General features: G+C 44.2%; 1 protein-coding gene across 2 annotated transcripts in view; it reads right to left on the minus strand.

Annotated features, from left to right (window-relative positions):
• Window positions 1-9,196, minus strand: part of RYK (receptor like tyrosine kinase) — a 91,040-nt gene extending 81,844 nt beyond the window's left edge. Inside the window, exon 1 of one of the 2 annotated variants that reach the window (XM_050779622.1) lies at window positions 8,756-9,196. In XM_050779622.1, the coding sequence (XP_050635579.1) occupies window positions 8,756-8,990 (235 nt within the window). In that variant the 5' untranslated portion in view covers window positions 8,991-9,196. The remainder of the gene's footprint in view (window positions 1-8,755) is intronic. The other variant, XM_050779621.1, reaches the window with a different exon arrangement.
• Window positions 9,197-15,425: the final 6,229 nt, after the last annotated feature.

The raw sequence follows: 15,425 nt of genomic DNA on the forward strand, positions 1-15,425 counted from the left end.
CTCCTCCTCCCTAAATTACAGGTGATCCCTAACTAGAGACTTGTGTGCTGTCTATTCCAGCTTAAAATTTATATAAGAATGAGAATGAGGCCGGGTGAGGTGGCTCACGCCTGTAATCCCAGCACTTTGAAAGGAGGCCGAGGTAGGCGCATCACCTGAGGTCAGGAGTTCGAGATTGGACTGGCCAATATGGTAAAACCCCGTCTCTACCAAAAATACAAAAGTTAGCTGGGAGTGGTGGTGGGCGCCTGTAATCCCAGCTACTCGGGAGGCTGAGGCAGGAGAATTGCTTGAACCCGGGAGGCAAAGGTTGCAGTGAGCCGAGATCATGCCATTACACTCCAGCCTGGGTGACAAGAGCAAAACTCCGTCTCAAAAAAAATAGAAGAATGACACCTATGAAATCCACTCAGCACTATCACTGCTGAACACACAAGAAGAATCATTCAACAACTGTTTATTATGTAACTGAGCAATACACATTTATTTTGGCACATTTTAAGAGGTCCTGCACACATGAATGCTGTTTAATAAAATTTTTATTAGAAAATATTGTACTTGATTTACATCAACAATGCACAAAAATGTATACTTTTAAGTGTGATATAATTTTAGAATAGCTAATGGTTCTGTTTCATGTACAAGTTTTTGTTTTGCTTTAGGATGTGTAGCTGGCAAGATTCTTCAGAACATTGGCATAACTGCATCAAAACACCAAAGGTAATGCTATGGAACTTCTCAACTCAAGTGCCTGAATAAACGTTCACATGTTTGATTTGTCCCAAAAGTGATCCTTAAAATCCAAACAGCATTTTAGGCAGCACCTTCGGAATTGACCAGTCAAGTCAGGATGTGACTCACAGGGGACAGGTTTAGCTGTAATTGGTTAGAGTTCTCTCACATGTGTCGCATAAGGAGAAAAAACAACAACCCTCAAACCCACAATTGCACAATGTCTCTGCCTGTCTCCCAATGAAGAACACATGGATTCAAATAAATACCAACTCCACCAAAATGCCTACGGTTAAGGGTTTGCTGCAGAGTGCTAACTTCCCAACAACCCACCCAGCAGCTGGGCCCTCTGGTGGCTTATGCCAGACTCACCTGCAGAGGACGCCTTCAACCCTCCACCCCTCCCCCACACCAAGCATGGGCTCTGGGATTTAGGAAAGACGGGTGCTGGGAGGAGAGAAATACATGGTTCATCTCCTTTTTCTTTCCCTTGACCAACCACTTCTCCCAAAAGGAAAGGGTCCTTTGGTTCAGTTGCCCAAATCTGAAACCCTAGATTCCTCTGTGACTCCTCCCCTTTCTTTAGCCCTAAAGTCTCTTCTGCTAAGTCTTCTCCAAACTCACCAAATTCCTCACAAATCCATCCCACCCCTTCAACTGCCTTAGTTGACCCCTCTTATCATCACAAGGTTGGCTCCATCCCATTTTCCAGATCCAGCATTTCATTCTCCAAAGCCATCCTTTTCACTGGGGCCAAAGTTATCTTCCCTATAACCCAGACCTGACTGCGCACTCTCCTAGTCTGCATTCTTCAGCAGCTCACTGAAGAATTCACCTATAAGAGTTCAAATTCCTACTCTAACCTCAGCCTACCTTCCAGCTTTATCCTGTGACGCTCCATGGCTTTGCTAATTTTTTCACCTCAGCCACATTAGATTTTTCCTACCCCATAATTTCACACAGCTCTATGCCTTTGTTCACACTACTTTCTCTGCCTGGTTTGAACTGCTCTTTTCTGCCTATCAAATTCATCCTTCAAGATGAGGCTCAAATGTCTTTTTTTTTCCTGGGACAACTTTCCTAAACTCTCTAAGCCTCTCTCTCCTCCGCCCTTTCCACAGTCAAAAGTAAGTACTCCTATAATAACTTATGTCAATCAGCAACTTATCTCTGTTGCAGTCATAAATGCAAGTCTCCCCTACAAAATTCCGAGATCTTCAGGGAAAGGAATGTAATAATTTTGAATTGTCATTTTCTACCACAATATATGGTACTTGGTTTAGCTTCAAAAAAAGTTTTCTGGACTGATTTGGGACACAGTGATCCCAACTAGTATTGACTTGATTTTAAATAAAATGTGAACACGCTTAACTTTTTCAAAAGGTATTTATTTTAAAAGGAGAAGCAAGTTATCCAAAGTGAATTTCTAACTGGTAGAAATGGGGTCTCTTCCCGAAAGTCCCCCCCGACCCCTATCACCACCACCACTGTTGCCATAACCAGTTTATATCATTCCCTCACCCACCAGCATGTTCTTCCCAAGCTTCTGGCACTGCCCAGCCATATGCCACCTTCACAGGCTCTGGAATTCCACAGAGCTCAGTACTATGAAAATTATCAATTAGAGAACATGGGAGGATGCGAGAATAATTAGCATAATAATAAAGACCACAAACAACCACCTGCAGGCTTGCAGATTCTACTCCTTGAGTTTTTGGTTAATTGCACTCCTCCAGAGCTGATAAAGAAGCAGTATGAATTCAGGTCTCAGGCAGGACTGACTCAAGACCTGGCCTTCTACTCACTGTCCAAAAGGCCCTGAATCAGGGTCCTCATCAGTACAATGCAGAAATAAATGCCTACATTGCAGCCTGTTAAGAGAAGTAAATGCAAGCGATGAACCAGGGCCCAGGAACACAGGAAGGCCAACCAGAGTTGAAAAGCTCCCGAAGCTTTTGGGGTTTCAGAATAGATACACTTCCATCAGGACTGCGTGCCCTACTACTACCAAAAAGCCAGGCTAGTTATTAATACATACCTACTCTAAGATTATTGTTTTCTCATTTCTCTGTTGAAAATTTCTACATTGAATCCTAACCCCTAAGGCGATGGTATTAGCAGGCTGGGCCCTTTGGGAGGTGATTAGCTCATAGGAGCAGTCCCCACGAATGGGATTAGAGCCCTTATAAAAAGACCCAGGGGAGCTCCACCACGTGAGAACACAGGGAGAAGGCTGTATCCATAAACCAGGAACAGGGCTCTAGCAGATATCAAATCTACCAGAGCCTTGATCCTGGACTTCCCAGCTCCAAACCTATGAGAAATAAATCTCTGTTGTTTACAATCCACCCAATTTATGGTACTTTGTTACAGTAGCCAGAGCAGACTAACACTCATCTGTAAAATGGAAATGACAGTACGTAACACAGGGATGACCTCTATGCCCCACACAGACAAAAGACAGCACTTTTAAAAGTGTCAACTACTACTACAACCACCACTACTAACTACTCTTAATACTGTTCATACAAAAAGACACACATCATCTTCAATAGTTAAACCCAAACCCTAAGTGCCATTTACACATTGTGAAATGACCATAATCCCTTACCTCCAAAATTCCTCCTTTTTTTTTAGTTTAAAAAAAAAAGAAATCACAAAGACATCAAACCACAAGGACAAACATAAAAGGAAAGACAACATATTTTTTTAAACAAACTTTTGCAAGATGGCAAAGTAGTTGAAGGAATGGTCACTGTCCCTCAGGGCCTCTAAGAGGCTCAGGTCTTGAGGCACCAAGGAGATGCCAAAGGCTGATCTGAGGCTCAGCCTAGACAAGGCAGGAGCCACTGAAAGAGGTGTTCAAAACTTTTGGACCCCCAATTCCAGCAGGAGACCCAAAATTTTTTCTGAAGAAACTGAATCACAGTGACAGGAAAAGTGTACCTAGAAGTCAAAGGCTACAGCCTCCATCCCTCCCTCAGCCAGGTAACCCAAACCCTGGCAGCTGGCATAACACCAAGCATACCAGAGGCACGAGATGACGGTTTCTTCGTTGCGAACACTGGCCCCAAACGAGATGTAAAGGTGTCGATATTCGGGGCAGACTCCCAATGAAAAGTCCACCTGAACTCACAAGTCACTAGACCACCAATACACACATGTTCTCTCCTTTGCAATCAACTCCTCAGGATCTTTCTCTTCATTATAGACAGTCAAGGATCAACAGATATTTATGATTTAAACAAAGAAAAGATTTCTGAAATGAACAGCCACACTGGAGGAAACAGAAGAAATATTAAAAATATATTAAACACAAAGAAAAAATAAAAATACACATATCAGAGGTAAGGTAATACATCCATAAAATAAGATGCAATGAAATGGAAACAGAAAAAGATTCTAAAATTTAAAAACATGATCATTAAAATTAAGAACCATTCCCCCCCTGCCCACTCTTTCCAGTACAAAGAAATACGCAAGGGGTGAGATTAGTTAAGAAAATTTGAAGATCACTTGTAGGGGGTTCAATAACCAAACCAACAGACATCTCAGAAACAAACACACACACACACACACACACAGAGAGAGAGAAAAAATAAAGGATGGGAATTATTTAAAAAAAAAAAAAAAAAAAAGGCATTTCTGAAAACTAAAAGATAGGAGTCCCTAGATTGAAACGACCCACTAAGGTAATACAAGAAAGAAAAGGAAGAAAGGAAGGAAAGAACCAACCAACCAACCACACAAAAACTTATAAAACTTCAGAATGCCAGAGAAAAAGAACCTGAGCTTCAAAAAAACAAGAGTAAAAAACAGGAATCAGAATGGCTTTAGACTTTTCATCAAAAACCCTTAAGACAGAAAACTGTGAATATGCCATCAAAATTATGAAAAAATGTATTTTCTACCTAATCTTTTAAATTCAGCCAAACCATCTATAAAATATGAGGATAGGATAGACATATTCAAACATTCAAGTCCCCAAGTAATTTATCTCCCATCATTCCTTCTTAAGAAACTACTGAGGATACATACGTAGTAGTAAAATGAAGCAAAGCAAGAAAAAGGAAGACAGGAGATCCAAGACACAGAGGTTCCCAGACAGGAAAGAAGTAACAGGAAGTCCCAGAAAAAATAATCCTACTATCTAGATTGGAGCAAGAGAATGGAATGCTCCAGACCAAGAAGTCTCTAACAGGAAACCAAGTGTAACTGACAGATGATTTAATGTGCTACCTGGAAAAAAAAAAAAAAAAAAAAAAGGCATTTAATATACTTCTTGGAGTAGTTGAGGGAACACAGCCAAAGATAAATAGATAACTAATCAAAATGCAATTATTTGCTCTGGGAAAAGCAAAAATGTATAGAAAAAAACATAACCATAAGTCCCTATTTAGCAATACAAGTGTACACAATAATGTAAATACTATTTTTACAAAAAAGTTATGTAACTACACTGGAGGATTTAAGAGAGAAATAATAAAGAGCTCAGTTATGATACTAGAAAGTCAAAGACTTATTCTACATTGATTTAGAATTACAAAAGCAAAAAAAGAGGAAGAAAAAATAAACAGACATAGTTGAGGTAGTAGCTACCCCTGGAAAGTAGAGCCTGGGGGATAAAAAGGACAAAAGCAAGAGCCTGCTGTGTTTGTCAAAAGCCTTTTAAGCCGGATTCAGTGGCTCACACCTGTAATCCCAGCACTTTGGGAGGCTGAGGTGAGTGATCACCTGAAGTTGGGAGTTCGAGACCAGACTGACCAACATGGAGAAACCCCGTCTCTACTAAAAATACAAAATTAGCTAGGCGTGGTGATGTGTGCCTGTAATCCCAACTACTGGGGAGGCTGAGGCAGGAGAATGGCTTGAACCTGGGAGGTAGAGGTTGTGGTGAGCTGAGATCACACCATTGCACTCCAGCCTGGGCAACAAGAGCGAAACTCTGTCTCAAAAAAAAAAAAAAAAAGGCCTTTTAGTGCTACTGGGTTTTCTTAAAACTATATGCATATGTTAATTGGATTAAAACAACTTATTCTCATATCAATGGTAATTAGTTCAAGTTATAAAGTTGTCACTGTCAACTTCATTTCTAAGTTTCTTACTTGGAACACAAAACTGTCTTAAAAATATTATAAAATAATGGTTCATTTCCCATGCCAGCATTCAGAAGGCACAAAATCTACAGTGATTCTAAAATACGGTGCAAAGTTACTATTCCAAGAAGCCTTAAGTATCATAACAGCTTCTGTGAAAGACTGTATTCTGAGAACTCGGAGTGCCTTGTATACATCTCAGTCCTACCCACTTGGCTCTTCCCTACCTGGAGGAGCCAAGGAGTTATTTTAAAGGTAGAATGTATGAGGGAGATGGGAACGGATGGAAAGTACAAACGACGTGAATCTGGCAGGATGAAGTGACTTAGAGATCCTCTGTAACAGGTCAACCCTATTTGCACTGGAGAAAATACTACTAGAAGTCTCTCTTGCCCCCCAGGGTAGACAAGGGAGTTAATCAAAACAATGCTTCCTACCCTCCCAGCAACAGTATTTCTGGGCATAAATTGGATGCTCATCAATCAGGAGCTTCCTCTGCTGCAAATATTGCTAAGAAAATTAGTTCCAGGCCAAATAAGGTAACAGATACATAACTCAAGTGCTAATTAGCAATGATTTATTTTCCACCATGCCATAATCAAACTTCTATACACAATATCTTCATTTCATTCAATAAAACTTTGCTGCCTATGTCAACACTGTTTCTTTTTTTAAAAAAATATGAACTAGGCCAGGTGCAGTGGCTCACACCTGTAATCCAGCACTTTGGGAGGCTGAGGTGGGCAGATCACGAGGTCAGGAGTTCCAGACCAGCCTGACCAACATGGTGAAACGCTGTCTCTACTGAAAATACAAAAAATAGCCGGGAGTGGTGGCACGTGCCTCTAATCCCAGCTACTTGGGAGGCTGAGGCAGGAGAATCGCTTAAACTCGGGAAGCAGAGGTTGCAGTGGGCCCAGATGGCCCCACTGCACTCCAGCCTGGGCGACAAGAGCGAGACTCCGTCTTAAAAAAAAAAAATTACGAACTGTGTGACCTTGAGCAAGTTACTTAAAAACCCCACTTTCCTCATCTCTACAATGGGAATAATGCCACCTACTTCACTGGGCCATGAGAAAATTAGAAGAAATTATGTGTATAAAGCATGTATAAAGCATGTAGGGGCAGGTATACGGCAAGAATTCAATGTCAGTCCCTGGTTGTCCTCTGTCCCCTACCTTCACCTCTGACTTTGTTTACCCATGTAAACAAACTCACAAGCTATATAAGTGCTTTTAACTAAAAAGCCTTTACAAAACCATGCATAATACGTTAATTTTTTTTTTCTTTTTGTGAGACGGGGAGTGTCACTCTGTCGCCCAGGCTGGAGTGCAGTGTCGTGATCTCGGCTCACTGCAAGCTCCGCCTCCCGGGTTCAAGCCATTCTCCTGCCTCAGCCTCCGGAGTAGCTGGGACTACAGGCGCCCGCCAACACGCGCGGCTAATTTTTTTTTTTTTTTTTTTTTTTTTGTATTTTTAGTAGAGACGGGGTCTCACTGTGTTAGCCAGGATGGTCTCGATCTCCTGACCTCGTGATCCGCCCACCTCGGCCTCCCAAAGTGCTGGGATTACAGGCGTGAGCCACCGCGCCCGGACAATACGTTAATATTTCTAAAATTAATGTGACATGAGTCGTGTTGTATTATTTTTCCTAAGTCTTAGTCTTGTGTTCCAAGTATTACCCCAATTAGCAGTTTTAATTCAGCTAAACTACATTCAGCTAATTCAACTAGACTAAGAAGGATTAAGAATGGCACGACTTTATAAAAACACAGCATTCTTCTTTGGTTAAAAACTGCAAATCCGTACATGTAATGTCTGAAGAGTCTGCTATAAGTAATTCCATTTCTACCTTGAGTCAATCTCAACACACCTCAACAAAGTCTTATTACTTAAAAAAATAATACTGACAAATGATGCAACAGAGAATAATTTTTCCCCTCAAACACTCAGAAGCACCACCTTGAGATGAAATAAAGATACTGCCATAATAACAAAAGAATGCAAATGTCTAGGTACCAAGGACTTTCTTTTTGGGGGGTCGTTCCTGTCAGATCTTCCTCTAAAGGGTCATTTCCAGAATCCACAAAGTCCTAACGTAAGACCCCAGCAATTTTTCAAATTAACTCCCCAAACAACAAAGCTAAGCAAGTAAATGGAACCACAGTCCGACCCAAGACTAAGTTCTTGCTTCCCTTCAAGGTATTCAAAGTAGGAGAGCGGCCCAGAAGTACAGAATCAGTCCAAACTCCCAACACACCCAATGCAAAAACCAAAAAGGTATTGAAACTAAAAAGGTCTGCTACCTGGCGATTCATTCACTAAAAATATGCTTAGAATCTAAGCATATGCTCCAAATCTGCGTCCCAAGATTTGGAGGCTGCCACGAACATTTGGTGCCCTTATAACCTCCCCCTTTCTCTCTTTTTTTTTTTTTTTTTTTTTTTTGTAAAAGGGTAAGCACAGACCGTGGCCTCTACTGGGGCATCAAAACCACAGCAAAGGGTTTGCAAGTTCAGTCTAAAACGTAAATTTCGAGGTATTCAAAATCGAGGACCCTAGAGTGACACGCATAGAAAGGGTCAAAAAAACTTCGTATAGCAAGGAAGAAAAGTTGTAAGGGCGCTTGACTCTTCTAGGGAAAAGGGCTAAGGAGGCAGTAAGGAGGATGGGATGGGGTGAATGGGGGTCTATCGCGGCAGGGCAGCGAGGGCAGCACGAAGGCTGAGCCGGAGTGGGGGACCGGGCAGGGACCACACCTCCCAGCCAGCACGGCAGGCAGAGACCCGGCCGCGAGGCAAATCCGGGCGCGGGGGGCGGGGAGGGCACTCGCCCGCGGTCCACGGAGCGCAGACTGAGCCGCCGGCGGCCGGAAGCTGCCCCCGCCGGCCTGACCTGCCCGCCCCGGCCTCGGCGGCCCCACTCACCGATCAGCCGGCGCACCTCGTCCTCGCTCAGGTAGAGACTCACGCTGGGCCCCGCGGCAGCCGACTGCAGCTCCGGGGGCCGTGGGGCGGGGGCGGCGGCGGCGCCAGGCGCGGGCAGTAGCGGCAACAGCGCCAGCAGAAGCAGCAGCGGCGGCGGCGGCGGCGGGGCCCTCAGGCCGCGGGCCCCCGGGAGGCTACTCCGGCCCGGCCGCCCCAGCCGCGCCGCCCCGCGCATGGCCGCCGCCGCCGCCGAAGAGGAGCGTCTGCCGCCCGCCGCACCGCCGCCCACCCCCGGCCCCGAGCCGCTCACAGCCCCGAGCCGGGGGCGGCTGCCCAGCTCATCGCGCCGCCGGCCCGTGGCAGCCAGCAGTGGCTTCAGACCTCCAGAGCGCGCCGCCGCCGCCGCCGCCTCCTCGGCGGCATCGTCCGGAGTAGGGGGCTGCCCGCGGAGACGCGCCCGTGCGCGCCGCCACCTCCCCGGGAGCGCGCACGCACCGTTCTCTCTGTGCAGGCCGGGCTGGGCAGCGCGTTGGGGTTTTAAAGTGCCTCGGCGGGCGAAGGGCTCGGGTCACCCTCTCCGCAAGAGCCGGTCCCGCCCCACGCGGTCACCGCGTCTAATTTTTGCTTGTCTATTGTCTAACCCTCCTTTCCCGACGGAGGGGCCAGGCTGGAGCCACCGGCCGCGCCTGCAGCTCAGTGGGCGCCCCAGGTCCCCGAAAACGCCTGGATGCGGCCGTTCTGGTTTCGAAAGAGCAACATGCTTTCCTGTTTAGTGGGAAAACTCAAATTATATAGAAACCATCCTTTGTCTTACCGTCGGTGATCAACTTTATCATATCCGTATCTATTATTAGAATTTATACTACGGACATTTGTTTTCCAGAAAGATCTTAGCACGCTTTAGTAACCCTATTTTTACATGTTACAAAATTTTATTTTTCATATTTTCATTTGTTTATTTTGAGAAGTCTTGCTTTTTTCAGTCGCCCAAGGTGGAGTGCACTGGCACAATCTCAGCTCACTGCAACCTCTGTCTCCTAGGTTCAAGTGATTCTCCTGCCACAGCCTCCCGAGTAGCTGGGATTACAGGCGCCCGCAACCATGCCTAATTTTTTGTATTCTTAGTAGAGACGGGGTTTCACCATGTTGGCTGGGCTGGTCTGGTCTCGAACTCCTGACCTCACGTGATCCACCGACCTCAGCCTCCCAAAGTGCTGGGATTACTGGCGTGAGCCACTGCGCCCGGCCAAATTGTTATTTTTTAATAATCGTTCTGCATCATTATAATCCACCTGCCTTTGGGGTTGTTAATCTGTGGTCCACACCAGGCTTCGACAGCCTTCCAATAATATGAAATTGTGTGCAGAAGTGTATGTGTCTCCGTGTGTATTTGTGTCCACGTCCATGTTTCTGTGTGTTGTATGTGTGCTTGAGTGCACACAGAGAGGTGGTATGTCATCATTTGTTCTAGGGAGTCCTTGTCCCCTCAAAGAGGTTAAGAACTGCAGATAGACCTCGTGTACTTAAAGGCGGTGGAGCCGGCCAGTGCATGGACTTCCGGGCCTCCTGATGTATTTTTGTGAGCCGCCCACCATCGGGGTCAAACTTGCACCAGTGCCCCCTCTCTTGGTGAGGCTCCAAGGGCCCCTGCCCTGTCCGGGGACACCTCGTCCCGGCGGACAGGCCCCCGTCCTGACCCCAGGGCTCTCGCGGAGCCCGTGCCTCGGGGAGCAGCTGCTCTCACGCTAGGCCCAGCTTCAGCACGCTCGATTGCAGTGAGGCCCTGGGAAGCGGCTATTTTTATCCTCAGGGAAGGGTAGGAAAAAGAGAGGCGGATAAGGAGGGAAGTGCTGGAACTTGATTTTCTTCTTCCCTATCAAGATACACGGATTCCGTTTAGACTTCAATTTGTCAAGCTTCAGCTCCTCAGCACAAAGTCTTACACCCTTCATCCTACCGAAGGAAGCTGAGAAGAGAGAGAGGGAAGGAAAAGTGCTCCATCAGAGAAGGCTAAAAGCCACAAAAGTCAGCAAAAAAGCAAAAATACTTCTGTTGGGACAGCCACTGCTACCAGGGTTCTGCCAGGAAGGGCTTGAGGCTCGAAACATGTGTGAACAGGAATCTCAATTTAGATGGGAAGCATTTTGTTTTTAAAGGATGGCATATTCTTTGCACTTTTAAAAAGGCTCTCAGTCCACAAAGAAAGAAACTCCTATCTTCTCGAGGTTCTTTAATTACTAGGTCTTGTCAGTGACTTCTTGAGGCGGCCTGTGATTAAACAGTCAGGCCTGGCTGGGTTCTGGTACTTATTAATCTTGTACCAGGGAAAATTAAACTCTCCAAGCCTTGGTTCTCTCATTCATAAAAATCCCAGGATAATGCCCGACTTCCAGGGCATTTACAGGATTTAATTGGAGAGAGATACAAGTAAAACACCTAGGCAGACACTGGGTAGGTGTCACACCTGTTGCTATTGTTATTACAAGGAATCCTTTCCCTTTAATGACCACTTCCTGTGAAAGTTTCATCACCAGTTACCTCCAAACAGTTCAAACCTGGGATCCTCATGAACCTCATTCAATAGCACCACGCATGGCCCAGAGCCTGAGCTCGATCAAGACTGGTGCCAGGCATCACACTAGGTGCTGGGAACACAGGAGCGAGCAATGTGCTTCCTTGAGAACTTTGATAAACAAATGTTTTCATCAGTGCTACAAAGACAAGTTCTCAAAGTGTGGCCCCCAGACCAGCAGTATCATCATCACCTGGGAACTTGTAGAAATGTAAATTCCTTGTACACCCCCCATACTAACAGGTAGCAGCTCCAGGGCTAGGGCCCAGCAATCTGTTTCCCAAGCCTCCTGATGCTGCAGGTCACTCCATTAGTATCTCAGCACTCCTGTCTCTCTTTTGGTCAGCTGCAGTTGCCCACTTTCTCCCTTACTTGCTCAGTCTGTTTCCAACACAGCAGACAGAGGCATCCTGTTAAACGTCAACCTGATCATGTACTCTCTGGCTTTCAGACCACCAGTGGTTCCCCAACTCACCTAGCATAAAAGGCAAAGTCTTTCCAGGATGTCAAGGTAGTTCTCACTCTCCACTTTTCTCCCTTTCCTCTGACCTTGTCTTCTGCTCACCGCCTACTCCCTTAGCTCCTGCCACACCACAAAGGCTTCCTTTCTGTTCTTCCAACAAACCAGACACAATCCTACCTCAGGGCCTTTGCACTGCTGTTCCCTGTCTCTGGAGTGCTCTTCTGTCTGACACCCACATGGCTTCATCTCTTACCTCCTTCAAATCTATACTCAGATGTTAACTTCTGAATAAGATTGCAAACTTCCCCACACCTTAATTAACCCCTCGGAGAAGGAATTCATTCTCAGTCTCTCTCTTGCTGTCTCTGCATGACACTTGGTCTCACACAAAGGTCTTCCCACAATCCCCAACCCACCCTGAAGAGGAAGTTTCCTCTCCCTCCCCTAACAAGGTGTGGGTGGCAACTTTTGAAATTTCCCAAAAAGCCTCAGCATGAAAATGAGAAACCCTGACCACCGCCTCCTGAGGTTTGCCTTGGGGAAATGAAAGCCACAGTCATCAACACAATCCACACACTGGCCCTCCGCTCTTGGTTTTGTTTGTCACGGTGGTTGACCTTATTCTCCTCCTCCAGGAGACATATTTCAGCATGGCCAGGAAATACCATCAGCAGGACTTGTACTTTAAAAAGCCAGTCTTGGGCTTCAGATGCCAAAGGGTAGATGGGTAGGTGGGAGCATGGGGTCATGGCTACACAGAGATGACGGGTGTTCCATGTTTGACCTCTGGTGTGGGCTGAGAATACCTGGTGCCCACAAGGACAGACACCCAGAGACAACTCAGCAACGTGGACCTGACCTGACCACTCAGCTGGGCGGGGGCAGGTGATTGGAGAAGGGGTAGCGCCAAGTCCTGAAATCAGCCTCTTCTTTTGCCAGGAGCAGTTGGGAATGTGGCTCTCACTGTAAAACTAATATATTAAACCATTTGCATTGTAAAAGAATCAAGCAGCACAGAAGTACGTGAAGTAAAAAATATGTCCCTCCACATATACCCTCATCTCTCTTACCCACTGCCCAGTTTGGTGTATGTTCTGAGAACCCTTTCTCTAGGCAGTTACTTACACATATATGTGTTTAAACACACAATTGTATGTGTGTGCTCTTTTTCAGTCTTATAGAAATGGAATCATGCAAAAAGTTGTTGTCTATAGGATTTGCTTTTTTGACTGATCTAAATAAGTTGAGATCTCGAGGACGTTCTCGTGACAGGGCATACGGAGGCACCCCTATGGTGTTCTTTTGGTTGGGATGAACTGATGGATTTCACCAGTTCTGGTAATACACATCAAATCCTTGCACATACATCTTTGTGCACATGTATAAATATTTAGAAGAACAGATTCTCTGAAATGGAATCTTTAAGTCCAAAGGAGTTATGTTTTAATTTTGATAGATTCTGCTGAATTGCCTTCCAAAAGATTTTACAAATATACATTTCCAACAGTGGCATAAATGAGAGACACAAGGTAATATGCCAGTGTTTTTCATTTTGCTTTTGACAGTCTAGCGAAAGAAAAGTAGCTTATTGTTGTTTAATCTGCATTGCTGTCATCACTAGTGCGATTAAGCATCTTATATACTTATTGCCTATTCAAATTACTATTTGAAATATCTGCCCACTTCTTCTAGTTTTTAGTTGGCTTGTTTGTCTTCTTGTTGATTTATGGATGTTTTCTTTTACTGTATCCCTTGTCATTTAACTTTTCTTATGATGTTCTTTGCTTAACTTAAATGTTGGATTTCCATTTTAGATAAATCTGACAATCTTTTCCTTTATGGTTTCTGCATTTTGTTTCTTACACAGGGCCCCCAATTAACACTTTTTGTATTTTGTACTTTTTCTCTTAAAAAATAGCTCCTTAATCTATCTGGAATTTATGTTTATGTGTGGCACATGATACAATTTTGTTTTTTCCATGTGGCTAACCATTTGTACCAAACACTACTTATTACATTTACTGAATGTTCCTTAGTGGCTATATCTAACTTTAAACAAAACAGGAATTTCAGCCTGCTCTCACTTCCCTCTTTCTTCACATACCTTCCACATTGAGATCATCTAGTTCTATACTGGCCAGTACAGCAGGCACTAGCCACACATGGCCGTAAAGTACTTCAAATGTGGCTAGTAGGAATCAAGATGTGCTGTAAGTGCAAAATACATGCCCGATATTGAAGACTTGGTATTAAAAAAATATATATGTGTAAAATATTTCATTGATAATTTTTATATTGGTTGAATGTTAGAGTGGTAATATTTTAGATATATTGTGTTAAAATATAGTATTACAATTTATTTCATATGTTTCTTTTACCTTTTTTGACTTAACTACTAGAAAATTACGTCTATGGCCTATCTGACATTTCTATTGGGCAGTGCTGATCTAGATATTAGTTCCAGATTGTTCAGCATTTGATTTTAAAAATTACATTTTTCATAGCACTTTAAACAATTGCCAAATGGCATTACCTGCAGTAACTGAAACTAAAATAGGCAAATGATCCCATGAGAAGTCACAGTATTATAGGGGATCTTCACTTGTCATAAGCATTTTTTTTAACCACAAACCTCAACGCTGAATTGTTTAGCTCAAATGTGCAGAATTTTAGTCACCCCAAGGTGAAAAAGAAATTCTGCAAAAATGATGTCTATCATCAAAGTAAATTTTACATTGGCATGTGAAATATGAGAAACATTCCTATTCAGTGTCTTGGGCTGAAAGCCTAGAGAAGCCTCTTTATTATCCTACAAGGGAGCCAGGGATCTTTGCTAAGTTGGAAGAAAGTGAGCATCTCACAAAAGAATGAGGTAGGTGGCCCAGAACCTTGCAACGGGGATGCACAATGTGGGGCCAAAGTGAAGAAACTTCCTTAGGCTGAGGGACTTAAGAATCTAAAGACCGGGTCATGCAGGTGATAGACACAAATTGTACCCCGAAATCCATTCTCCCCTTTGTCCATATTCATAGAATTTTTGCTGTGCTAATTTCACAGCCTTCCCTGTACTTCACTAAATTCTTTCGAGTAGAATGTGAGCAAAAGTGATATGTGCAGCTTCTGCTTCCTCACTTCCTGTGTGAGTGGCGACGGTTCCCCTTGATTGCAGAGGTAAGCAGGGTGCCTCGAGGGAGGACGAACTCAGAAGCCTCCGGGGCCACGTGAGCACAACCAACTGTCAGCTGAGACTGGCTGGACTCTTATGTGACAGAAAAATAAACTTTTATGGTATTAAATCCATTTGGAGGTCTCTTTGATACAATGGCTTTGTCTTAACCTAATTTAATGTATTTAGTCTGGCCTCTCAGAAGACAGGACCTTATTCCAGGAGAAAACCTAGGTGATGTTCTTTTAAATTGTGAGGAGGTCTCCACAGTCGAGGAAAAGGTACAACTGATCGAGGGCGACACCATCATTAGTTTTTTGTTGCTACTGTAACAGATTACTATAGTCCTCATGGTAATAAGTAAGAGCGTATAACACAAGCAGTAAGCCAGATTTCACCAACCTTCTTATCATGACAGCATATTTCTCTTTTTTCTGTAATTTATTTTGTGTATACCTTTTGCAATTTC

Source organism: Macaca thibetana, chromosome 2 (assembly GCF_024542745.1).
Source record: "Macaca thibetana thibetana isolate TM-01 chromosome 2, ASM2454274v1, whole genome shotgun sequence".
Lineage (NCBI taxonomy): Eukaryota > Metazoa > Chordata > Mammalia > Primates > Cercopithecidae > Macaca > Macaca thibetana.